A 26516-nucleotide genomic window follows, 5' to 3' on the forward strand; every position below is an offset into this window, starting at 1 on the left:
TTAATTAAGTTTACATTTTGTACCAATCAAAAAGTTTCGAAGTCAGATGTGAAATGAAGTAAAATACTATTCTAGAGCACCTTAAACTTGTGACGATGAAGAATAATGAATATTTTCACATAAGACTTATTACAGGCATTAAGAATAAGACTACAACGGATAAAGCAGCGAATAATATAAGAATAAATTTTGAAATTCTAAACTAATGAAAATTCTACAAAATTTAATAAAAATTTCAAAATTGACCAAAAAAATAACTACAATGGACATCGAAAATTTGTTACAGCACTTTCAAAAGTGAAATTGTCGAAGAGACTTCTATTTGAAGTTAAAAAAAATGCACACGCTCCTGCAGCCTTTTTTCAATGGGAATTTGCACATACACTTAAAAGTTTTCGACGCTCCCGATCGTCGATGCATCAAAGTATAGCACAACAATCGGAGACTGGAGAAAAGAAAAAGACAGCAGATGCTCTGAAACTAGTTGAAATGGTTATTTCCGGCCTTCGAGTGTTCTCTTACAAACATGGACTAACTAGCAACTACATGCCAACAGGCATATACTCTCTATTTTATAGATCATTTAAGATCCATAGATACTGATGATCATACAGGATTTGCAGCTTCCAAGTCAATGGCAATCGCTATCTCGTAGCTAACCTATTAATAACAATCAATGACGACGTGCGGCATATTCATCCAACCGTCAATGGTTTATTTCTCAATGCAGCGACAATTTTGCACTGAAAGTCTCTTTCTGGTGCCTAATGACTAGCTGAGACCATGACACCTGGAAGTGAGAATCCTGAAAATGGAAGATTAATACTCACTACATCATTATTGAGACAAATGATTGAAGGAAAACAAACTTTAACAAGTAAAATATAATTGACTAGCTAATATAATCATAGTATTTTGAGGGGAGTGTATGCAAAGTACCGTAAATGTAATTCTAGCTAATATGCAGAAACTTACAATGAAAGAGAGCAGTGCAAAGCAAATATGTCAGTGGCCCTGCTCACCGGTTTGATGGTTCAAATGGGAACTCCTGAGGAATAGATGGGAATGCATGTCTTGTGTAGAATAGCCCTGCAGAATTAGAATCAGGGTGAGCAATGACTATCAAATGTCGACTATTTAGGATTAAAAAAAGAATGACACTGATTTTAGCCCCCAACATTTGTTTTATTTTAATCTCTACTTGTTAGTTAAAATTCTCGATTACATGTTACTGCATTATGAGTTTTCTTCAGCAGGCAACTCGTTTTGCAAGTTTAAACACAGCCACGGCAGAAATATTAGTAAGAGAACTTCGCCACAAACAGCATAAGAAAATGAGGCATCTTAAGTCCATTCTATGTGTAAGTTTCCACCTGGCTTAGTTGATGAGCAGCCCCATGAAATGGCTGTTGATGCAAATCAGAAGCAGCAGAATCCTACAAATTATCGCGTACTATCAGATTCCAGGTATATAAGCACTAGGCATTGGAGTTTTTTTCATTTGATACATGTACTATGGTTAAATTACCTGACTATATAGATTCATGGCATGAAACCCTTGTTGGTTTGCATATGATGATGCAGGAACATTCAGCGACGAGCTTGTAGGGGATCGGGAGTCCCCTTCATTAGCAACCCCTTGATTTTCTCCTTTATTTCCAGACTTGGCGTCTTTTCTCCACCTCTTCAAGAAATATTTTTGAGGCAGCTCCTTGATGTTCCTAAAATCAAGTACCTTCAATGCATGACAACATTGAATCCCCGTAAACTCAAACTTCTTACAACTGCAGACGACAGAACAATCGCTCGACTCAAATCTAACAAAGTGTTCCTTAGGTTTCTCTGTGATGGCGACTCTGTAGTCTGATGCCGTGCCGACCTCGCCACAGCTGAATAACATAGAATCCATGAACATCTCAAACTCCTTACGGAAAATTTCAAACACCACGGGTGTATATATGTTAGCGGCTTGTCTCAACATCTTCGATGGGGGTATTCTCGGAAAGCTTTGACTTGCATGAAAGTCAGCTTGTAGTTCTGCGTAGCGGTGTTCTTCCAGTACTCTCTCGTAATTCCTGAAAAAGGACAAGAGATCCAATTGTGGACTTAAGTACTTCTTCAGCACATTGCTCAAGCTTTCGCACTGTAAAGTGCTCTTTATGTCGGCACAGAATACATGCCTCCCATAAGCCAAAGCCCATTTATCCCTCTCCTCAAATAGCTTACACAACCACTCATTGTTTGCAAGGTCATACTTCTCTAACAGAGCTCTCCATCCTAGAAGGAACTCCTCTTCTTCCTCATAATCATAAACGCACCTGCTAAAGTCCTTTGCGAAAGTTTTTGAGCCTTGAAATACATGATTGAGGTGCTTGACTGCATTTTGATACACATGCCATACACAAAGCCTATGGTTCGTACCAGGCCATGCTGTGGCAATTGCACTACTTATTGCCATAGACTGATCGGTCAACACTGTTTTTGGTTGTTTTCCATGCATTGAGATCTTGAAGGTCTCAAACAGCCACTTAAAAGATTCGATAGATTCATCATACAGCAAAGCTGCACCAAAGATAACGGTCTGTTTATGATGATTCACACCAAGGAACAGAGCCAGCGGTCTACCATATCCATTTATTTTATAGGTTGTATCGAAACAAATGACATCACCAAAGGGGTTAAAATCTGCTCTGGATTTCGCATCTGCCCAGAAAACATTGGTTATTTTATCATCTTCGTCGACTTGAATGGCGTAAAAGAAAGAAGGATTATTGAACTGCATACTCTGGAGGTACTTTAACGTGGCTCCTGCATCACCCATTTGCATAGCCTTCATACGTTTGGACTGGAGAAAATTTTTATAATCTGGAGGGGGAAAGGCGACATTTTTAGGGCCACCTACTCGTTTCACCATATTATCATTGGCTGATTTCGGTGGTGTTGTTCCCGAATCATCGGACAAATCTGCTTCAGAAGCTTGAAGCTCGGTAAGTATCCTCTGCGACCTTAACAGATGGGTGGTTGAAGGTGGGGCTGGTTGATGGTTATGGTCAGGTACAAATTCAGTTACACGATATTTACCGGTCGATGTTATTTTAATAGTCATCCGTGCCGGGCACCCAATTCTTGTTTCGGGCCGCGGCCTTTTCACTTCTTTTGCTCCCTTTTTGTCTTTACGAAAACCTTCTCTTGAGCACACAAAGGTTCTTGATCTAGTGATATTTTCGGCGGATTTATCTGATGAGCTTTTTCTGACGCTGAAACCGACATGCCCGGCGTACCGATTGTAGTACTCATATGCCTTCTCTTCGCTTTCGAATTCCATGTCAATCGTAGGGACCAGCTTCTCAATAGCAATGTCATCTAGAGGAGCATCAGAATCAATTACTTTTCTCATTTTCCCCTGTTTGTGCAAATTCTAGAATAGTTCATCACATCAGAAAGAATTGGAATTTTCACAAATAAATAGCTCTCAAATTTTAAAGCACAATGTTACAAACAAGACACAAGCCCTCGAAACTACAGTACCTAGTGGCATTGAATGCAAAAATGGAACTACCTTTGTCCATGCAATTCCACAAGCATTGCATAGAGTCCTCGGTCCCTCAGGCCCACGGCGCATATGTGGCGTCGCATTTGCACTGATGCCACAGCGTAGGCATCTGAACAACCCAAAAGGAAGCTTGAGAAATAGTCATAATTCTGTACAATGTTACCAAATAAAATAGCAATTCTCATGATTTCCTTTTAATTCTTAACGGAAAAATAAACTTTACCAGAAGAAAACTAAAGATTCTTCTCTAAACTTATCTTCAGTTTCCCAAACATTAGATGGTTGCATTCCACATTAAATAATCTAAATGCCAAATTTTGATTAGTAGTACAAATTACAGTTTATACATATCTTGCTGAACATGAAAACCATGCTCATAAGTGCTCATTAAGTCGTTTGCCGAACTACGAAAATCCTATTGGTATGCAGTTTGCAACTTTTTTTCCTGTAGAATTTGACAGTCTATATCTCTAACTAATCAATTTCTTACATGCCCTAAGAATTATGGCATTTGGCTATGTCTCTAACTACATGCCAAACTTAAGCAACTGGTGCCTTAAGAAGTTCAACACCTAAAATTGCAACTAATAAACATTAAACAGCTAATCCAACATGATAAAAAAGCTTAAATTGAAACTAACAATCAACCAATCCAGCATAATTAGCATTTTTATCAATTTTCACTAGGATTGGCTTCACAATGGAGCGAAAAATGTGCAAAATGAGAAGAATAAATCCGAAAGCTAATAAAATATTGTCCAAAGATCAAAATTTTCTTCACTGCTCCCCAAAACTGCTTCAAATATCAGCTCCAAAAGCCAAAGGATGCAATTTTCACATACCTAACGGGACCCTCCAAACCATCGTCGCCATTGTTGTTGTGGACCTCGAGCTCTTGTTCGTGCTCGTACTGCATCCTTTGGTTCCTCCCGTCCCCGGGGAAAGAGTAATGGGGCTTCAACGACTACTCCACCAATCCATCCTCTAGTGTTTCAGATTCTCCCCATATCCTCTTCCACACCTGAAATTGAACAAAAATGATCTATTTTAACTAAGAAATTTGGGGAAAACCACTTATTCAAGTTAATCTCGTGGGAACCGACGACAAAAATATAAAATTCGAACCTTGTGAGATAGGAAGGGTTCTATTGCTTCTCCAATTCGACGATCACAGACCTTTTGCAAGGGATTGATGAGCAAAAACGAAATAATACCCTAGAATTAGGGTTTTAGAGCTTGATCGAAGGTCGGGGTCTCGGGGAGGACGACGACACTCGAACTAGTTTGGGGAGTGGATCGGCTGCGAGGGCCCGAATCGGGAAGCCACGGAAACGTCTCATTTGGCGTTGCCACGTGTCCTGGTTCACTTAATCCTTTCAAATAGTCCATAGCCACGTCTACAGCATGTTTGTAATTTTTTTCGCTATAGCCCCTACAGTTTGTTAATTTTACAAATATGCCACTAAATAATCATCTAATAATTTATTTAATACAACCTACTGACGCTTCGGTATTATAGTCTTACTTTCGATTTAATAACATTCAAATCAACAATACACATAATTAAATATAATATAAAATATATAAAAATTTTAGGAATAAAATTAATATAATACTAATTAAATAATTACTATAAATAATATTTTATTTCATAAGCATTTTATGTGCCATTTGTTATGGTGCACTCGAAGCACTGATCCCCCCCTACGTGATCACAGCTTTTTCGATGTTCTGCAATTATTTATAGTAGTATGCCTATTCCGTCGATTAGTCAGTAAGTTTGTAGATTATTAATTTTTTTATTCTGCATCTGAATTAGCTGATCATACTCTTTTTTTTTTTTAGAGAGAGAGATAGATAGCACGCTATCCACTTCGTTTATTTTATTTAAAAATAAATTTAGCTGGAAATGTGAATCAACTAGAATTTGAACTTAAGTCTCGGATACCAACCACCAAATCTTTTACCAATTGCTCTAGGGACAGTTAGTAGCTGATCATACTCTTATTGGAATCTCTCACGAAAGGTTGATAGAGCCATCCATCGGTATCTAAGTATCTTTCCAATCTCTAAGGATGCTCATTTTTACTGTTTGTTTTCTGTCATTAGTTTATTTTCTTATTTCTATTCTCTTTATTTTATATTCTTGAATACTAATTGATTAATTCAATATGATGTTTTTCCTCTAAAAATGATGTAACTCTAAACGCTACAAATGCATGATTTGAATCCTAGGAGTCCTTTTTTTTTTTTTAAGACAAAAAGAAAAAAAAATTCATAGGGTCACCCCCGCACACACAAATTTCTCAATTTTATTTCATGATCCTTTTACCCCTTTTTTAATTAACAGTTGAGATTTTTGATTAGATATATTTGTAATGACAAAAAAATTATTTTACTTATAAAATAGATAGTGCTTTATACGGTAACAAACCAAATAAATATATTTAAAAAAATTAAAATTTTTATAGGAACAATATATAAAAATTGAACTTTATAGAAATATATTTGTAATTCATTATGTTTGCGCACAGAAATGTATATGAACCATTTTTTTTAATGCCAAATAGATTGGAATACAAGTGGATCCGTAAGGCCCAATCCAAACCCAACCTGGTTCATGAGATAACCATACAAGTGTAGATATACATAAATATCAACATATAGCTAAAACGAGATAATAATAATAACAACACATTAATACTTAGAACCAAGTTTTCAATGTTCAAACTTGCACACAAATTTTCCATACCACATTCTTAGGTAACCATCACACTGAAAATGCCACAAGAAAAAGCAAAAAAAAAAAAATAGAGACCAAATTAAGCAAATTGAAGAGTTTTGATCGGCCATTGTTATCGCCGGCGCTTCTTGATCACCGGTTGCGCGCGGCCTACAGCCCGGCAGGGTAGCAGTCGGCGCAGTCGAGCCAGGGGCTGCGGCTGGGTCGCCGCACGCTCCTCACTGCGCGCCACACCGCGCTGTTGCACTTGAACCCCGAGCCGAATGCGAGTTGCCAGACGCGGTCGCCGCCGCGGACGCGCCCTTTAGCCTCAAGATAGCCGAGCTCGTACCTGTTGCAGTATATATGATTGAGCTGGAATGTTTTTAAAAGCACTAAGATCTTAGTGCTTATGATTAGTTACATTGAAAATCTATCATTATATGCATAATTCAAGAACATATAGGATTTGATTTGACGATCAAAAGAAGTTATAGGACGAGCACTTTTTTGTTTTTAGAAGTATCTCGGTCGGACTCTATATATAAGTACCAGATGCGGAGGCGGATTCGGAGGTGGCCTTATTGTTGCCGGTGCCGGATTTGGAGGAGGAGGACGAGGAGGCGGAGGGGAAGAGGTGGCGGTAGAGGAGGGTGGCGAAGAAGAGGAGCTGCTCCGAGAAGGGCAGCACGAGCGGGCCCAGCGTGGTTATGTTGGTCTTCAGTGCATGCCCACCCACCTCCATTAGGTCTCGGCTTATGGCTAGCCCCTTCTTACGCTGCTCGTCCTCCTCTTGGTACACGCACCTATATATCATATTCATCGTGTGAACAAATAAAAATAAGTCGAATCATAAGTTGGTTTTATAAACTTCGACCCAACTATTGTTTTTGATTTCCTAATTTTGATCGCGTGAACAAATAAAAACCTCAGATACCAGCTATCAAGTCCATAACTCTTTTCGTTAAAAAATTTGGATGCTTCTTAAGCATTTTACTTTGTTATGATATCAGCTACATAAAATGAATTTCAGAAATACCTGAAGCTGCGGTCGTCGGCCCCCTTGTGCGTCCTGACGATGTGCTCGAGCCGGTACTTGGCCCGCCGGAAGTCCCTCCGGCGGTTCGAGAGCAGCACGGCCGAGCACCCCATGCGGAAGTAGCAGTTCGGAATGAGCATCGACCGGTTCCGGCCCGAGTACCACGTGAACGTCACCGCTTCCGTGCTCACCACGACGGCGTAGTTGTTCGGGTTCGCCTGCAGCATGTCGCGCGCGAGATCGACGGCAATTATGCCGGCGCTGCAGCCCATCCCCCCCAGGTTGTAGCTCAGAATGTTCCCCCGCATCTTGTAGTGGTTCACGATCATCGCCGACAGCGACGGCGTCGGGTTGAAGAGGCTGCAGTTCACCACGAGGATCCCGACGTCCTTGGGCCGGACACGGCACTTCTCAAACAGCTCGTCCAGGGCCCCGAACATGGCCGCCGCGGTCTCCCCGCGGCCCTCTTTCATCGTCGCGCAGTTCCCCGGCGAGAAGATGGATTTCGGGACGTAGGTCTCGTCGCCGAGGCCCGATGAATTGAGGATGCGAGCCTGGAACGCCAGGCTCTCCTCGTCGAACTTGCCGGACTTGCGCGCCTCCTCGATGAACTCCTCTTTGGATACCTGCATGGAGCGAAAAGTTTTTGAATTTAGACGCGGGAGCTCTAATTTGATGCTGATATATATTAATATAAAAATTTAATTAAATATATTTTATGTATACAGTTTAATAATCTAAATTATATATGAAAAGATTTTAATTATAGTGTATATACAAATATACATCTAGGGTAGAAAATATTTAATTAATAGGGTACACTCATAATTTTAAACTAGAGGAGAAGCTTTTGCTTGCACTGCCAATATTTTATACACCACAGAATATTAAATAATTAATGAAATATTTAATAATAATACTATAAAATAAAATATGGTATAATATTAATAATATAAAATATTTAAATAATTTATTATATTAAAAAAACTATTTTTAATTTAAATTTTAGATTCCGTTTACAGTGCCTGACTGGGCAAGAAGTTATTGAAAAATTGACTGAAGAAGCTGGTAAAAAAATTGTAAAACTTATTTTACTTTAATAATAATAATAATAATGATACATAAAAATATATATAACGTATTTAAATTATGAACTATTTTGTTTCCACTGTCCCTTTTTTTTAATATATTTGATTTAAATCAGTTAACAATGTTTTACAATTAAAATTTAAAAGACATCAATAAATTTATAGTTGTCAAAAAAACATATAATATAGTAATTAAATATATAAAAATAAACAAAATTTTTAAAATTTTAAGTTAAAACTCAAAATGGTCAATAGATCAACTATGTTATAAACGTTCTTATCTTAAGAGCAGAATTATTATGTTATTGAAAGTATAGAGTATCTGGTGCTTCCAACTTTTTAGCTTTTGGATCAATCTCTTTGATCAATTCTAATCTTTGGATTAATACTATTATTCTGTAGGGACCACTTGACCATAGAGCTACTACTTAATTCTAGAGGGGACCGCAATAATCCTAACCGTATAATTTTTTATCTAAAAGTCAAAAAGTTAAAAGCATCAAATCATCTATACTTTCGATAGTATAACAGCTCTACATCTTATCTTAATAATATTTCTATATAATATAATTTGGACCAAATAGGATATATCTTGGATTAAATTAGATCAAAATCGTCAACTATTAGAAATTAATGTGCATTGATGCTACGCCATTGACCACAAAAAAGAAATGATTATGAATTTATTAGGATCCCAGTGATTGATCCCACACCTAATTTCTTGAAACAAAGCAGCCTGACACGTGTCCAACCCTCCCCCCATCTCTCTCTCTCTCTCTCTCTCTCTCTAGTCCCCACAGGATTCAGATTGCTCTTTTATGAGCTAGGGTTTGGCAGATTGGAGAGGTAGAGGTGCATTAAATAACTCATTCATAAAATTCCCAACTACTCAGATGTTATGACATGCACCTACGAGAATTAATTAGTCCTTAAAACCACACACACAATAAATATTTTTAATTTTTCCCTATTTTCTAGGGCAGTTCGAGACACAGAGTCAAAATTGAAATCTAGTTCCTTTACATTTCTATCAGAATTTATTCGTAAGAAATAAAAGAAGTGGCTATAAATGATTGTTACCTTTTTATCAAAAAATATTTATATATATTTTTATTTTTTTTTTGATGAAAATGCATGGTGGCTGCTCAATTTTCGTTCATTCTAAAATAGCTATCTCTTTTTTTTTTTTAATAATTGTGAGCCCTCAAATTCTAATTTTTTTTATTTGAATTTTATATTTAGTTAAGTAAAAATTTTATTAAATTTAATGGCTGTATTAATTAGCAACCGTTCATTGACCTAAAAAAGGATTCTATAGAGAGCTCTTGGTCACAAAACACAACAAGAATTATTGAATAGATCGTTGACATATATGATATGTGTGTCTCACCAAATATTCGGTGGTTTTAAAATCGGATCGAGTCAGCCGCTTTGCCAGATCCAACCGGGGTGCGGTCTATAAAGTGGTTCGGTTCAAGTCTTTGAATCGGATAAGTCCAAGAATTATTTTGAACCATTCGAACAAATAGTTCAACCATTAAATTAGTGAGCCGGTCCGATTTTAATCAAACCGGTCAGACTTTTTTGGTCTAAGTTATATTAAAATTTGATGATTTAAAATCAACTTAGATGATTTTATTTTTTAGTCTTATGAAAAGTGTAAAACTTATATCTACTTAATTTGGTCTAAAAATAAGTATTTTTATAATTAAATATGATACTAGAATTATATATATATATATATATATATATATATATATATATATATATATATATATATATATNTATATATATATATATATATATATATATATATATATATATATATATATATATATATATATATTTAAATAATAATAAATATTTATGACGTTAGTCATTGACCCATTTGTTGAGCTTGCGACTCTTCACTCAGCAGTATTTTCAAATCACTATTCGACCATATTCTTAAAATATTGTAAATATTTATTTTAGAACTAAAGCTAGAGTTGTTCTAGAAATTATAAAAGAGAGTACTGTTTTCTTTAGCATGGTTTTAGGCAACAGAGCATGAAAATCGAAGATTGACTCTATTACATATGATTGAGTTTATTTGATCATCATAGAAATCTAATTTTATGATTTTATGACATCATTTTTTAAAAAATTGAGCATTCTAAAATTCAACTTATATTAGCCACTAAAAAATATTAATTTTGGAGACACTTGTATACTAGACAAATGATGCCAATTAATTTTTTCTAAAAAAAATTTAAAATCGAAAAAAAAATTAAATATCTTATATCATATATATTTAATGATACTGAATGCCTCACTGTCTGAAATAATACGGAAGTAAATTAACGATCCTACTAATTAATGCTATATAAGTATAATTAATTCTAGCCTTCCCTACTAATTAACTATCTTATCAATCTCCTTAACAATATATATATAGTTAGCTAAAATCTCTAATATTATAAATAACCTAAGACTATCTATAAAGGCGTGGTTTGAACTCTTTACCTTATGTTCTTATATTACGACAAATAATGCGAAATAGCTATTTTCTTCGAAAGTTTAAACTGGTAGAGGAGGGTATTTTTATATTTAACAGGAAAGCAAAAGTAGCCATGCGTGCGTGCGTGCATGCATGGCATGCAGGGACGTGTATACGTACCTTGAGGTCGTCGGCGGGGCGGAAGCAGGCGAAGTCGATGAGGTAAATGGGGCGGGGCCGCGACATGAAGTAGACGGAGACGGTGAAGACAAGGACGGCGAAGAAGGCGAGGACGGTGGCGAGGTCGTAGGTGGTCTCCTCCCACACCTTCCTCCAGAGCTCCTCCCTGCTCAGGCTGCCCACCTCGGCGCTGAACACGACGACCAGCGCCGGTATCGTCGCCAGGTAGACGCCGTGGCTGATCATGTAGTGGTATCCCAGCTTCACGTACTTGAGGTTCACCGACTGCAGGAAGTCCGGCAGCCGCCGCCGCACCCGCACCGAGAACGTCGGCGACCCCGCGTCCGGCCCCGTCGACTCCACCCCGCGGTTCACGATCTCCGTCGACAGCAGCGCCTGCCCCCCCGCCATGATCACCGCACTTAATCCCGATCCCGATCGATCGATCTCTATATCGTATATATATATATATATTTATATTTATATATAATTAACTGCGCTTAATTATGTCTTAGATTTGTGTGTGTGTATATATATATATATATATGGCTTGAATATATATATATATATATGTGTGTGTGTGTGTGTGTGTGTGTGTGTGTGTGTGTGTGTGTGTGTGTACGCAGCAGCTGAGGGAGGGGGATGGAGTTGGGGTGGTGGGGGAGAAGGGAGAGAGGGGTTTAATTAAATGGGGAGAGAGGGGTTGGGTGGGGGGGAGTTAATGCTTCCACCGAACTGGAGGGGATGTAGTTGGAAGAGCCCATGAATTAATCACCATTGATTTAATGTAATGAAGGTGCAATGGGCGTTGCATGTATATATGATGTGTAAATAATAATAATAATCATAATACTGATCGTACTTAATATTTTTAAACTAAAGATTTGATCCCCGTAAATTTGAAATTTAGTTGCTTCACATTTTATGCTGAGTTTATTTGTCTCCGTCACACAAATTCATTTGTGTTTATGTTTGTTCCATATATATATATATATATATATATAAATATATATAGAGTTGAGCTGGAATACTATCGATAGCAAACCGACTCGGTTGCCACCCATTTATTTTCGATGATGAAGCTTTCGAATCGACGATCGACACCGTTAAACATGATCTATACCACTTAAAGTGTCTAGAAATCAAATTTCATGATTTTCAGATGTTATTCTCTTGTCCATCAAGTGGGAGTAAAAATGAACGGCTGAAAATGAATATCCTCTAAAAAGTGATGATAGAAATTTTATAATCAAGATCGAAAGTATAGATCTTGTTCTAAATAGTTTAAAGAATTTTCTAATCAAAATTCAATTAATTTGGATAGTTTTACACCGTTAAACGTGAAAACACTTCATATCTACTATTAAAATTATAAATTTTGAAACTTTTTGATCATTAGGTCAATGATATTGAAGAGATTTAAAATTTGGTTTCTAAATACTTCAAATGGTATAGATTATATTCAACGGTGCTGATCGTCAATTCGAAGGCTCCATCATCGAAAATAAGTGGGTGATAACAGTACCCGTTTGCTATCGATAGCATTTTAGCTCAACTCTCTCTCTCTCTCTCTCTCTCTCTCTCTCTCTCTATATATATATATATAGGTAAAGTAAGTGTGAAAGATATTTCTAATTAATTATAGGAGCTGTTATGGAGGTACAGTTAGGGGCTGTTTGATTGGATGTAGTTGCAGAAACAGTGTAGTTGGAAATACATACAGTTGCAAATGCTGCAGTTGTAACTACACCTAGTCTGTTTGGTTTTACGCAGTTGCAACTGCTGCAGTTACATTTTTTTGTTTGGTAATATGAAGCTGATAGTTGTATTTGTGAATTTTGTCACCTTTTCAGATAGAGTGGTGAGATTACTTTCACTAAACATAAAATAATTGTATAAGTTTATTAATCATTTAAATTTACTATTTATAAATAAATAAGTAGATATATATAATATTCTTCAACTTATTAATCGACACATTTAAAATTTTTAATTTATTTAATTTTAATATGTAAATCAAACTTTAAAATTTAAACGATTCTCTCATTTTTTTTATCAAATTTAATAATTATAATTAATTAAAACTTATTAAATTAACATACACGATCACATTCTATAAAAATTTTTTAAAACAATTATATTTATATTTTAAATAAAATAAATTTAAAAAATTTAATTTTTTTGCACAAAACTTGTATTGTCTAAAAAATTTTATTAGTATGAGTTTATTTACAAGTATTTTTATTTACTTATATACATATATTATTTATTTATTTAGCTATTTATTTATTTATTTATTATTGTTAATTTGTGGGTGATTCTATCCCTCACCAACTGCTGCAGTTGGAACTACGGCCAATTTGGATGTAGTTTCAACTGCAGCATTTGGATCTTCTTGTGTAGTTGGAACTACAGCAGTTGAACTTAACTACACTAAACCAAACAAAAGAATTGAGCCTGCACTCATTTGCAATTGCAGTTGCAAATACGTGCAACCAAACAGCCCCTTAGTGTGAGCGAGTGTATAATAATAGTAGCATGGATATTTTATTTAGTGTTTTTTTTTTTTTGGGCACACTCACGGAGAGTACGAAGTATTAATAATGTATTTTCTCCAAGTTGTTCCATCAGAATACGAATTACTGTGTGCGTGTAAGAGATCGAACTGCACTAAAATAAAAATCACAATTTATCACCCAATAACTTGCACTGTCCACCGATATCCAAATGCAATAATCAAATTTAAATTTCGGTTGGATGGTTAGATTTGAATTTGGATCCTTTTCTCATCTGATGTAGTTAAACTCGATCCAACCCAAATATTAATTCTAGATCTCCCTAGTTTTACCAACATATATAGCCATGTTAATTTTGCCATTCAAATTAAATGTTCTTACCAACTGTCTCTAGAGTAAATGGTAAAGGACTTGGTTGGTACCCGAGATCCAAGTTCGAATCCTACTTGGTTCATATTTCCAGCTAAGTTTATTTCTAAATGAAATAAACGAAGCGGGTTGCGTGTTACCTATCTCTCAAAAAAAAAAAAAAGTTCTTTCAACAGTTAGGCTTTTTTTATATATAGGACCGTAAATCTTACATCTCTTTCGTTCAAGAGNCAGCTAAGTTTATTTCTAAATGAAATAAACGAAGCGGGTTGCGTGTTACCTGTCTCTCAAAAAAAAAAAACACCCCATGCTTTTTATAGTCTAAATTTACAAAGATACAAAATATACAAAATTTATCCGTTTTTTATATATAGGACCGTAAATCTTACATCTCTTTCGTTCAAGAGTCCACAAATTTTTTTTAAAGATTTTTCAGTATTGAAATTTTATATGTACATCTTATATATAGGTATCAATCTTACCCCTCTTCCATCAAATAGCCCAATTTTTTTTTATTTTTTTAATATTAGAAAAAAATTGATAAGACTAATAACAAAAATAGTCTTTTAAGTGAGTGGGGTGTAAATCTTATGTATAACTAAACTCAGCCAAAATTTTATTAATATATGCAAGCATAAATTTTTTTTTGTAAAACAGTTTTAAAAAATTATTTCAGAAAAATCATTTTTACCTAAACTCAGCCAAACACCCTACAGTTTTTCACCAAAATTAATTTTTCAAATCAAAAGTATTTCTGCAGAAATCACTTTTCCAAAAATTAGGCCTAACAGGTCTACAGAGGAGTTCATATGGAACTGCTCTTGCGGATATCATTAATTATTACCCTTTTCATATAAGCACATGTTCAGCTGTCCTTAATGCAACAATGATAGGTTTACAACCCAAGTTCATGCAAATTACGAACACCTAAGGGCTGTTTGGTTCTATGTAAAACTGTAAAAAAGTATTATTAAAAAAATTTCGGGAGAAAATAAATTTTATATTCTTTACTATTTGGTTTATAGGAAAGAAAAAAGTTTTCCATCATGATGATTTGGTTGAAAGAAAAAAAAAAGTTTATTATTATTATAGTTTATATTTATAAACAAATATATTTAAAACATATTATACAATAAATATGTAATATCATATATAATAATATATATTTAATACTACAAAATAAATTACTATATATTTATAAATAATATTTATATATAAATATTACATAATAATATATTTCTATAAAAAATAAAATAATATATATTTTATATATATAATGGAAGAGGGAGTGGACTCTCTCTCATATGGTCCACAAGGTGAAGATGATCTCGTAGACGGCGTGCTCAAAAAGTCCCGTGAGCTGCATGTCTGAGCATCAGTTTTCGTTAGAGACGGAAAACGAAAATTTGATTTTTGCAAAAAATTTTACAGAAAACAAAAATTTGGAAAATTTTTTTACTAACAACCAAACATTGAATTTCTACTTTTCAACCAAAGAATAAAATTTTCCGAATAGTTTTATATGGAACTAAACACACCCTAATAAGTGGAAAATTTTATACCCATATTAAATGTCTGCAGCAGTTCTAGGCAGATAATAGTAATTCTATAGCTTTAATTTTATATTAAATTCACAACTTTGGCCCAATCTTGGTGTGTGTATATATATATATACACACCAATTTATTTACACATCATCACAATCAAATTAAACCATAATATAAGTATATTAGTGTACAGCACTGATATCCAACCTTTTTTTTTGTCAATAACTGCAATTAATCTGAATTTCGAAAAGTGCAGTAAAACCAAATGTTTTTTTTTTTTTTTGAGAGAGATAGGTAGCATGCTATCTGGTTCGTTTATTTCATTTAGATATAAACTCAGAAATGTGAGTCAGCTAGGATTCGAACTTGAGACCTTGGGTACCAACCACCAAGCCCTTTGCCACTTGCGCGAGGAACAGTCGGTACCAAATGTATTTTTGAAAAGAAAAGTGTCATGATACTGAAGTACTTCAAGAAGTATTTTGTTGTTCGTTTTCAGTGAGTTGATGATCGATCCAATATCATGGTTCATTAATTCAAAAGTTATTTTACGAGATATTTTTAGAATCCATGGGTAACACTCCCTTGGGAAGTTAATTCTCGTAGGAGACATAGGTGATTCTATGACTAGATATGACATGCTTAATTAGACGGTTATTATGTAATGTCGTAGTGCGCAGGGCATAGCTATTGTTCTGAGGAGGCAGTTAATTATAGTTTTAGTTACACTTGGCGAAGGATCGAGGACCTAAAAACTTTCCTGTGTGAGTGGATAAACTCGAAGGGAACTCGGATAATTAATGAGAAAGGTGATATATNTTTTTTTTTTTTTTTTTTTTTTTTTTACCCCTTTTTCAGAAAAAAAAATCATGTAAAACTTCTTTACCAGTTTTCCGCTCGTTGGGTTTTTAAAAAAAATAATTTTTTCAGAAAGTCTTTCTCCGAATTTCATAAAAAACTAGTGTTTTTATTTTCTGATTTTTTTTTTTATAGAGCAAATGAAAATACTAGTTTTCTATAAAATCTAGAAAATAATTTTTTTAAAAAAATAGTTTTTCTTAAAATCAAATGGATGAAAAACTGAAAAAGAATTGTTTTGTACAAAACTTTTATTTTAATTTTTTTTCCAATTTTTTCCTCGAAACCAAAGAGTCTCTTAATTCAAGAAAAGATGGTTCCAAAACATTTCGCGAATCTAGTCAAAGGCCCGATCAGCTAACTACCACCTTCCTAATTAATTTCTCAAACATTTAATTTGCGTACAAAATCCATTTCTTTGATTCTTTTGAATTAATGGCATCTTTGTTTTTTGTGTGTGTGTGTGTGTTTTGGAAGTCCCTTTTGACTTTTGCCACTAGTGCTCATCCGAAGTTAGCATCAATGACTAATAAAAGTTTTTTTTTTGTTGAGAGAAAGGTACCATACTATTCACTTTGTTTATTTTATTTAAAAATAAATTTAGCTGAAAATGTGAATCAACGAGAATTCGAACTTGAATCTCGAATACCAACCACCAAACCCTTTTGCCACTTGCGCTAGGAATGATCGGTATCAATGATGAAAAGTTAATTCCACAAATTGCACATAAAAAGTAGAATTATCAATTACTCATGGTAGAGCTACAAATCGGTGATTTGGTTTGGTTCATTCTAATAAGTTCAAAAGAAAAATAGATTATTTCTGTTACTCAAAAAATCAATCTTATAGAACATGGTGTGCAATTAGCTTTAACACTCGCTTCTATACACGATGAATATCAGATAAACCATACTACATGTATCGATTGAAGAAATAGTGGAAAAGACAATGAAATAATTGACTGAACGAGAGATTCAGGAATTGAATTATACATGACCTCTCAAAATAGAGGAGCTTAAGACTAGTTCTGGTACCATATAATTCAAAGATTGGGTTTATATTTAATTGTATATGATTAGTCTTACCAATTTCAGCACTTAATAAACCCTTCATATTTTAAAATAATTGAACTCAAAATGGATATACATTTTTGAAAAATCATAAGAGGGGCACCGCAACAAAATAAGCCACTCTATAATGGCATATAACATGCTCTACATACATTAGATATCCCAAAGAACATCTCACTTCTGAATTAGAAGAGGCAACATTTAATGAGAAGCAGAGAAATTTCTAGTCAAGTCTAATAAAATAAAATAAAATAAAATAAAATACAAAAAACTCTCTCATTAATAGATGGGCCAAGTTCAGAGCAATAGGGAGTTAGCAGCTGCAGTAACACTTGGAATTGACCCATGAAGGGGCATCTTCGCTCTACACTCTTTTAAATGCAATGCAGAAAATGGTGGCAAATAACAAGCTGTAGTTATGTCTACTCCCCGGAGTCTAAAATAAGAAGAGAATCTACGCAGAAGTGATTGGTTTCATCAGGAGGTGTTCAAAGCTCACCATCCAGTGATTTGTGTAAACCTCTTGATGAGAAAGATTATGTTGTCCAGATACTGCTTCCATCTACTCTACAAACCACACATAATAATACTATTGTTTTAAATAATTAACCGATAATCACCTTATTCTCACTTTTTCATCTCTTTCTTGTCCACCGGATGAGCAGCGGACTAGAACACTTTGTGAAAGGACAAAATATTGCACAATCCTTCTCTAACAGGTGTAAGACGCAATATAGCTTATAAGAAGGGTTTATTTGCCTAGTTACTGAGTATCACATCTTGAGGCAACATACAACTTGAACTCCAATTTTCGCTTCTCTTACCATTGTATCCACTTCCCAATCTCTTCTTATAGAAATGTTGCGTTATTAATAGAGCATGTATATTGAACCAAGTCAGTGTTTACACAGTATACCTGATCTGGCTCCCCATGATCCCGCTGCTATGAGTCCTGACGAAGTCGGTGTGCACACAATTTGACTCCCATAATGCCAAACATTCAATGTATGTCCCTTCACATGGCTAAACAATATAGGTTTTCTCCAGAGATAAATTCTCTACAGAAAAATTCAATAACCTGAAAACAAAGAACACAACAATTTAATTAGTGTTAGGTATATCCAAGGAGGAAGACGATTTACCACTCTAGTCCGATGCGACAAGTGGCACCAATGTCGAGCTCTAGACACATAATTTGAATCAACATGGTTAGCTAGGTGTTGCTGAACAAGCATTTGATGCTTCTCATCCGAATCTCTTCTATAGTGATAACGACATAAAACATAAGAATTTGAAGAAGATTTTGCATAAGAACCACGTCTACATTGGGTTTGTTGGCAGGTGAGGAAGCTTTATTAAGCATATAAATATGAATATGACAAGGCATAATCAACAATGTCTTCTACGTAACTGAAAGTAATATATAATCAAGAAATAGTACAAGGGCATTTAAATGATTTCATATTAATTAAAGTATAAGACAAATACTTATCGAACATTATTGTAGAACATAAATAACACTATCGACTTCTAGATCGAAAACGACCTTGTACTGGTAGGAACCATTAGAGGAATGCTATTTAATATTCATGAATTGTTACTTACAACAACGTGCTAGGAGATTCTGGAATTGATGAATCATTAAAAAAAACAATAATAATTCAATGACTATTTTGCCATGCACTAGCTACAATTATCTGGAGCACTGAGACCATAGAGCTTTGAATAGTGACTATTGATGGATTGGAAATTGATAACCTAGATTATCACATAAACTTGATTGAGGAAAAAAAGGAAAACATACTATTTTACTAACCAAAATAGGACTGCAGTAGAAAATGTAATTACTATATAGTAGTTTTTTTAAGATTTCAAGTTATTAATGAGACCCAACCTTGGGTTGTCTGAAAAAAAAAGAGCCATAATTTGAAGTAACAACAGTGTGCAAAGCACCATCAGCATTAGCAGATTGATATACAAACATACTTGAAATATTTGTCCGAATATATTTCTATTAGAAGGCAATCAACAGTGTATAAAACCTTTCAGTTGGTTATAACTAGTGATGGGGAGAGAAATGTACAGCCATGTAGCCCATGTGGCCTCATAAAGGCACGGCCATGTGAAGATGTTTACAACAGTGTATAAGCACTATACTCAGTAAATGCTCACATGGACCATGGTAGATTTTTGCCCTCCGTTTGGCAGTGAATTTATTAAGTGCAACCCCCCATTATTAACCATGAGAAATAGTGATATGTCTGTCACCCTCAAACATGGATTTAGTAAGCAAAGGCAAGTTCATGAGAAAAGCCAAACATCTATAGCATCAATGAGGAAAGTATTAGTCCCCAAAGATTTTAAAACCTTTAGAAAAGAAGTATACATTATAAACAAAAAGTATTGGCTTGGATAATTTTCTAGGAGGGTTGACACCTATTTTTGGACCTAGGAATTTACATCATGTGCAGAACTTAATAGACTACAAATTCTTGGATGAAATGATGCAGGACTCCTTACTGCTCATAACTCGCTGTGCATCTTGAGCAGCCACTAAACAACCAGGTACGAAACAACCAACATTTACAGTTGTGGCCCCGCGCAGGTTTAAATATGCGAGTAACTGCTCTTGCCATATGTTGCAGCATGATAAATACTTAGAAGAAGGAAAACGGAAAGATCTTGCCACAATACTAGAACAATATCATAGTTATACAAACATAAAAAATATAACTTCAATTTCAAAGGCATGTATATGTACTATCTGACCTTTCCCATGGCTGTGAATTTGAAACCTCATGCGAATTGGTGATTGACATCTGAATCCTTTCAAAGTCCAAGTAGTTTAAACGAAAAAGGTACAAATCTTTAATGAAATGGCTTTCATATTGGAGTACCTCTAATATTGATGAATATCATCTTGGCAAGGAAAAGATGTGCATCCAAACCCGTGATTGCATCCAACTTCACAGGATAAAAGTTAGCGTAACAAAGTTCTTAGCCACTAAATGTCCCAAAAAGAAAAGAGGAAGCATTGAAAGCAAACAGTAGAATATCCACAAGTTAGAGAAGATGAGAGAGCTTTGCATTATTGCTTCTGCAGGCAGCGCTGGTGATACTTTTCTTTCTGGGATGAATGATATGTTAATGAGCCGTTTACTACTTTTGAAGAGGCAAACTTGGACGAAAGCACGAAACAAATAGGTTTTAATGCAATGTCAGGATAAAAATGGGGAACCACAAGGTGTATCAGATTGCAATAGAGCTTATACACTTGAAGGACGTCAACAAACACTGAGCCAGAGAAAACTAAATAAATTTAGTGTTATGTGACGCGATTGCTTGCATGCATAGAAGAGCAGTTGGGGCTTGCAATTGATACAGGTAAGTTGGCACCCAAAGGAAAAAGCTTTTGATGTGATCAAGAATCACAAAAAGATCATGTCAGCAACAACCAATTTGAGTTCAATATAAATAGACAACTGGAAATGTGTTAAGAAGCAAAGAGTAGAACATTTGATTTAGAAGCTCAACTGAAACTGGCTTAAATTGCAAGCAATCACTGAGCTCATATAGGTCCAACTGACAAATATGATACGAAATTATAAGAAACAGACTCCTAACAAATATAGCAAGTTTTAAGGTAAAGAAGGTAGTAGAAATATCTGCGCATTCATACAAGACTAAGTTGAAATCAACAAGTTATATTCAAGTAAAGTGGGGAAAAAACAAAAAAAGTGCTACAGTGTGGGATTTGTAACACATATAGTGGACTATGATTCCATCAAGAGGGAACCATTTTACTTGTCAATATACTCTTGCAGAACAAAATGGCTCAACTGAATCAAAATTTCTGAATAAATATCAAAACAGAACATACTTCCTTTCATGGATTTTCTAACCTTTAGAACTCAATCGTGGTAAGAATCATATAAATTCCCAACATCCATCTCAGAATCATCGGTAAGAGAAGCATCTTCCAAGGTGCCATCTGTCTCTTCATCTTCAATATCCATATAGCCACTCCGACTTTCACTGTGACCATCAAACAGATCATCCTCTGTATCGGAAAGCTCATCAAAACTTCTGGTTCTCTTTATCCTTCCTCTGTAACCAGTAAGTCGAAGAACTTTTTCCTTCCAAAGCACCAAAGGGCATTTTTCTATCAACTCAGAACCTTCGTACGCTTCTGTCAAAAACACACTGAACCGCTTCCCCCTCTCGGAAACATAAAAGATCCCAAAGTGCTTCAGCAGAAGCCGCATCAGCTTCTGCGGCATCACAAACTCCCTACGGAAGTGAGTGAGGTGGTCGGTCACGAGCCTCTTCTCCAATGTAAAGCTCAATATCTCATGCATAATGGCGACCGCCCTCTTATCAAACTCCTGCGAGCCAGGCGTAAGCCCCTGCGCATCGGCGTAGGGGGAAAGATACGATCTTTTTTGGAAATGTTCGATCCTGCCGCCAATTCTGAAGATTTTCTTGTAATTCGGAGGAAACCTTACTGGAAAAGGGAGGCAGAGCTCTCCAGGCGAACTTGGCAGCTGTCGATCAGTCTCATCTGTCACGGCTTTCATCTCCAGCTCAGTAACAGCCCAAGAAGGGTTCCAATTCACAAGCTTTAAGTACTCCGCATCTTCGACCCTAACGACTTTAAAGCATTCCGGAAACATATGGATCCACCTAGTCCTGAAATCGAAAGGAAGGCCCATGTCTCTTCTGAAATTGGCTATCTTGTCCACAGGAAGCCTCTTATCGACCGACATCATAAGCAGCCGCGTAACGTACTCGGCGGCTTTCTCTGAGCGCTCTTCGATAAGCCGGGCCTCTTCTTCGACGAGCTCCTCAGCTCGGCTCGTCAAACCGCACCACAGAACTCCTTTTCTGTCCCTGTAGAGATCGAAGAGCTTGGGGGATTTCCGGATGAAATCGGCAACTTTATGTGGCTTGCTCAGATTGATCTGCTGTCGATATTGCTCGAGCCGCCTTAGCGGGATCACCTGTTCCGGCTCTTTCTTCAAAACATCCATAATCACCAAAACCTTCGAAACCACCTTCCACCGCTCCGTGGTGATCTCGAGATCGTGCACGCGCTTCTTCTTGCTCCTGTCCTGCACCCTTCGACTCTTCGTCATGAAGCGCTTTTGCACGGCCATGGATATCGAATTGCACGATATGCGATCGAGAAGTGGCTTCGCATGGTTTTGTATAGCGAGAACACGAGAACGAGACATGGAACGCATTACTCCATTGATGACAAACAAAGGGTTGCACAGCTTTTTTCGGCTAGGCAATTGAGCGAACAGGTTGCGTGCATGAGAAATACGAAGCGAAAACGAAGAGTGCGTCTCTCAGAGGCAATACAACGAACACGGGGTGTGCACAACGAGGGAAGAGGAGTAGAGTAGCCGAGTAGGAGAAGAGTCTCAGTTTAAATTTTGAGCTCGTGGCTCACCCCATTGGCCCAACTTTGTAGTTGTAGCCATGTACGTTTGGACCCGTTGACTCAAACCAATGAACCCGAACCCAAACCGAAACCCAACCACACTTGAACCCGAACAATCACTTGGCGACCAGAGCTCGAACCACATGAGCACGAGAGATCCGCATAGGCGTTTTCTCATTGGATCCTCTATGCGACATCACCGATCTACCGTCCGTACGCTGATAGCGGTAAATCGTTACAATCCGCACTAAAATCTCTATGCGTATGCGACGCTCAAAAACTTTGTCTTCGTCTCCTCACTCTTACAAGTCAAAAGCTGCTTCTCACTTCGCCATTTCGTCGAACACGTAGCGATCGATCGCTCTCTTTCCCCTCTCAGTCCAGAAGCTCCGATCATGGCGTCGCTCGGGGCTCGTCGCCTCCTCCCTAGTCTCGTTTCCCGGCGCCTCTCGCCGTTCCCCCGAGCGTTTCCCCGCCTCCCCACCGGCGCCGCCCCGCTCTCCTCCGACGAGCCCCCTCCGCCGCCGCGATCGGGGCCGTCGGATCCGTCGGGGACGGCGGCTGGGGAGGGTCCGCACGGGGCACACCGGAATAGGAGGAGCGGCGGCGCCGGGGACTACGAGGAGGAGCAGGGCCGCGTCCTCCGCGCCGCGCTCTCCCACGTCGTACGCCACCGATCCTCCTAATTAATGCCCAATTCAATCTGATTTTTCACTTTTGTGTGTGGATTGATAAGTGTCGGTGTTGATGCGATCTCTCTTGATTAGTTGAAGTTGGGATGGAGCGAATCGGCGATGATCGCAGGTGCGAAAGACGCGGGAGTGTCGCCTTCGATCGTCGGCGCGTTTCCCCGCAAAGAAGCGGCGCTCGTGGAGGTGAGAATAGGTCAAATTTCTTTGATTTTAAGGCGCATTTTTGGTAATTTGGGTCGATTCATCTCAGAAATTATTGTTGAATGATAATTTCAAAGTTTTTAGTAATCTGTTAGCGTGCAAAGCTGATTTCAGATTAGGGTTTAACTAGGAGATTGAGATATTAGAAAACAGTCACCTAAATTTCTTTCTCTGGACTTCAAATTCTAATCAGATAGAACTTTAGATAGAACTAGGGTTTAGGAAGGATTCAAGCTTGTGGAAATTGTGACTGCGTTGAAATCTTATATTGTGACTAACAAGCTATTTGCCCTTCCTTTTGCGCTTGAGTAGAGGCCATGTAGAGTGAGTTGCAACTATATGTAAGCAAAATTGTGAAAAAAAAAGTCTTGGAAGTTATTCCGAGAGACTTTTTCTTCTGATTGAATCATATTTCTGTGTGCATCAAGTAACATGCAAAAAGTGATAGATAATCAAGATGGATGGACTGCATAAGATCTTCACAATCGGAAAAACCGTTACTGAATATATACCTAGATGTATAGCAATTAATTCAGTTAAACTTCAATTATCCCATAGCTAGTGAATATATACACAGAGTTATGGGTTGCACTAGTAAACATGACTGGTTTCGCGAGAAGGGAGTGAAAAACACTAAAAGGTGGATTATGGAAGGAAGAAAAATGCATTTTCCTGTGTATTGGTGGATATGACACTTCGTGGAGTTTAATGATGGAAGGAATTTGTCTAGCCAACCAAAATACTTACTAGTTAACAGTAATCGGTAGAGAATCTTTTATCTCTATCTTATGAATAGAGAGACACTTAATGGAGAGGTTAGCTTCACATCTTTCTGTAACGGTTCAGTCAATTATTATTAAGATAGAATGTAATTATTTGCATTACTTAATCATCCGAATGGTTCTATTTCGTTTTGGCATTTGCTCGCTCAGTTCTTCATGGACGACTGCCTCCAAAGACTTATTGATCGAATTGATTCGGGAGAGGAATTGAAGGATTTGATACTTAGTGAGAGGCTCTCTAAGCTTATTCGGAGAAGATTGGAGATGCAAGCGCCTTACATATCCAGGTGGCCTCAAGCACTGAGCATTCAGGTCATTGATCTTCTTGCCATCTTTCGCACTTACATGACAAGCTAGTAAGCAGATATTAAATCTCTTCGCTGACCATCTTATAGGCACAACCAGCTAATCTCCCTACCAGCTTTAAACAACGCGCAATGCTGGTAGATGAATTTTGGCATGCTGCAGGAGATACAGGCTTGGATATTGACTGGTATGTCAAACGTACGGTACTTGGCGGTATATACTCAACGTCTGAGGTGTACATGATTACCGACCACTCTCCAGGTCTTCTTCCCTTCAGATTTTACTTTCTGCATAAAATTTTCTATTGAATCCCTTTTAATATCACTGGATGGCAATAATTCTATTGTTACATGCACAAAAACAGATATGCGGCTATTTTAGTGGCAACTTTAAAGCATTAACGAGGTGTTTTCTTCAGTTACATGGTCCTTCCTAATTTACCGCTGTCTCATCTTTTCTTCTTGTCATCTTATTTTCTCTGCTTTCTTTTATTCTACATGTGTGGTTTGCAGTCATGCTAACTAAATTCTTTCGCTTGCTCTTTGTTTCTTTCGATTCTACTTTCCTCGCTTTCATCTTCTTTGTTTATTCGTACACTATTGTGGTTTTTTGCTAGATAGCCTCCATTGTGGTTTTTTGCGTCTTAAGCTTGCTTATTAAGCATATCAATTATCTGAACAGAATTCCGCGATACATGGATGTTTGTGGATAATCGCATCAAAGATGCTTTCGATCTACAGAAAACCGTTCTAGAGGTATGGTCGTATAGATTACGGCAAACAATTCTTTCCCTTTTTTATTTCCTAGTAATAGCTTAATACAATGAAACAATCACTTTCTGCAGGCCGCATACTTAGCAGAGGCTGTTGGCGCAGGAGTCGGTAATTCCATGCAGGGCTTCATGAGAAAGATCTTTCACCAGTGAAAGTTTCAGCGTTGCAGCCGCAACACGATTCCAGCTTCTTCTTCTTCTTCTTCTTCTTCTTCTTCTTCTCTTTCTATTTTTATCTTGGGTGCTTTTGATTTCTATCTTGGAGTAGTTCTCTCTTGTCAATAAAGATTTCAGATGCTCAGAAATGCTGTTATATTTCAATCTGATGTAAATTTTCATTTAGCCGAGGAATGAAGTAGTGTCATAAAGTTGGTAGCCTCTTCTTTTTTTTTTTTCTTTTTTCTTTTTTTTTTTTTTTGAGAAATAGGTAGTACGCTATTTGCTTCGTTTATTTCATTTAGAAATAAACTTAGCTGGAAATGTGAATCAATTAGGATTCGAACTTGGGTCTCGGGTACCAACTACCAAGCTCTTTGCCACTTGCTCTAGGGACGGTCGGTAGTCGGTAGTTGGTAGCCAATTTTACAATTCACAAATTGTCATGCGTCCGACCAACAGAAAATTTTTAGGTTGTCGGTGGGCCGTGTTTGGACCGGCCCAATCCTGAGCATGGCATTGGGTCCAAGCTCTGAATTAGGCCCGAGAATGCCTGAGAAGGACTCGGGACTGGGATCGAGAGGATTGAGCTCGAGCTCGAGCTTGAGTCGTTTGCTTTATTCATCTAGTCCTTGTAAGGTTTCTAACTAAAGAACCAGGTTTTGTCTTAACAATGTCACTGATTTTAAGAAATTCTTAAAATTTAATTATGTTTTTTAACTCGTCAAATGTGCTTAAGA

The 26516-nt window shown here is 36.8% G+C and overlaps 4 protein-coding genes across 12 annotated transcripts; 1 reads left to right on the forward strand and 3 right to left on the reverse strand.

Moving 5' to 3' along the window:
• On the reverse strand, positions 304-4882 carry LOC109721741 (protein FAR1-RELATED SEQUENCE 5-like). Of its 6 annotated transcripts, none has more exons than XM_020249506.1 (7): positions 4679-4880; positions 4396-4574; positions 3560-3662; positions 1529-3418; positions 1374-1436; positions 1023-1089; positions 304-805 (listed from the first exon to the last, which is right to left on the reverse strand). In XM_020249506.1, the coding sequence occupies exons 2-7, from the start codon at positions 4467-4469 to the stop codon at positions 765-767; spliced, it is 2238 nt and encodes a 745-aa protein (XP_020105095.1). In that variant the 5' UTR covers positions 4470-4574; positions 4679-4880; the 3' UTR covers positions 304-764. The 6 variants fall into 6 exon arrangements, with proteins under 6 accessions (XP_020105095.1, XP_020105096.1, XP_020105097.1 ...); XM_020249507.1 differs by having other exon boundaries at positions 1529-3403; positions 4679-4879; XM_020249508.1 differs by having other exon boundaries at positions 976-1089; positions 4679-4879.
• Positions 6556-11696, reverse strand: LOC109721742 (3-ketoacyl-CoA synthase 10). Its single transcript, XM_020249513.1, is given in 3 exon segments — positions 6556-7081; positions 7315-7940; positions 11062-11696. Coding segments are annotated over 3 exon segments (1362 nt in total). The 5' UTR covers positions 11473-11696; the 3' UTR covers positions 6556-6756.
• Positions 17674-23064, reverse strand: LOC109721375 (protein ROOT PRIMORDIUM DEFECTIVE 1). Of its 4 annotated transcripts, none has more exons than XR_002219204.1 (3): positions 21324-23064; positions 18338-18499; positions 17674-17988 (listed from the first exon to the last, which is right to left on the reverse strand). XR_002219204.1 is itself a non-coding variant. In XM_020248961.1 (2 exons), exon 1 carries the CDS (start codon positions 22662-22664, stop codon positions 21333-21335), a length of 1332 nt encoding a protein of 443 aa, XP_020104550.1. In that variant the 5' UTR covers positions 22665-23064; the 3' UTR covers positions 17674-18499; positions 21324-21332. The 4 variants fall into 4 exon arrangements, 2 of the variants coding, with proteins under 2 accessions (XP_020104550.1, XP_020104551.1); XR_002219203.1 differs by adding an exon at positions 20191-20385 and having other exon boundaries at positions 17674-18499; XM_020248961.1 differs by having other exon boundaries at positions 17674-18499.
• Positions 23168-25998, forward strand: LOC109721376 (ubiquinone biosynthesis protein COQ9, mitochondrial-like). Its single transcript, XM_020248963.1, has 6 exons — positions 23168-23532; positions 23635-23742; positions 24693-24854; positions 24938-25109; positions 25530-25603; positions 25693-25998. The coding sequence occupies exons 1-6, from the start codon at positions 23263-23265 to the stop codon at positions 25771-25773; spliced, it is 867 nt and encodes a 288-aa protein (XP_020104552.1). The 5' UTR covers positions 23168-23262; the 3' UTR covers positions 25774-25998.

The sequence above is a fragment of the Ananas comosus genome, linkage group 15, assembly GCF_001540865.1.
Source record: "Ananas comosus cultivar F153 linkage group 15, ASM154086v1, whole genome shotgun sequence".
Taxonomy (NCBI): domain Eukaryota; kingdom Viridiplantae; phylum Streptophyta; class Magnoliopsida; order Poales; family Bromeliaceae; genus Ananas; species Ananas comosus.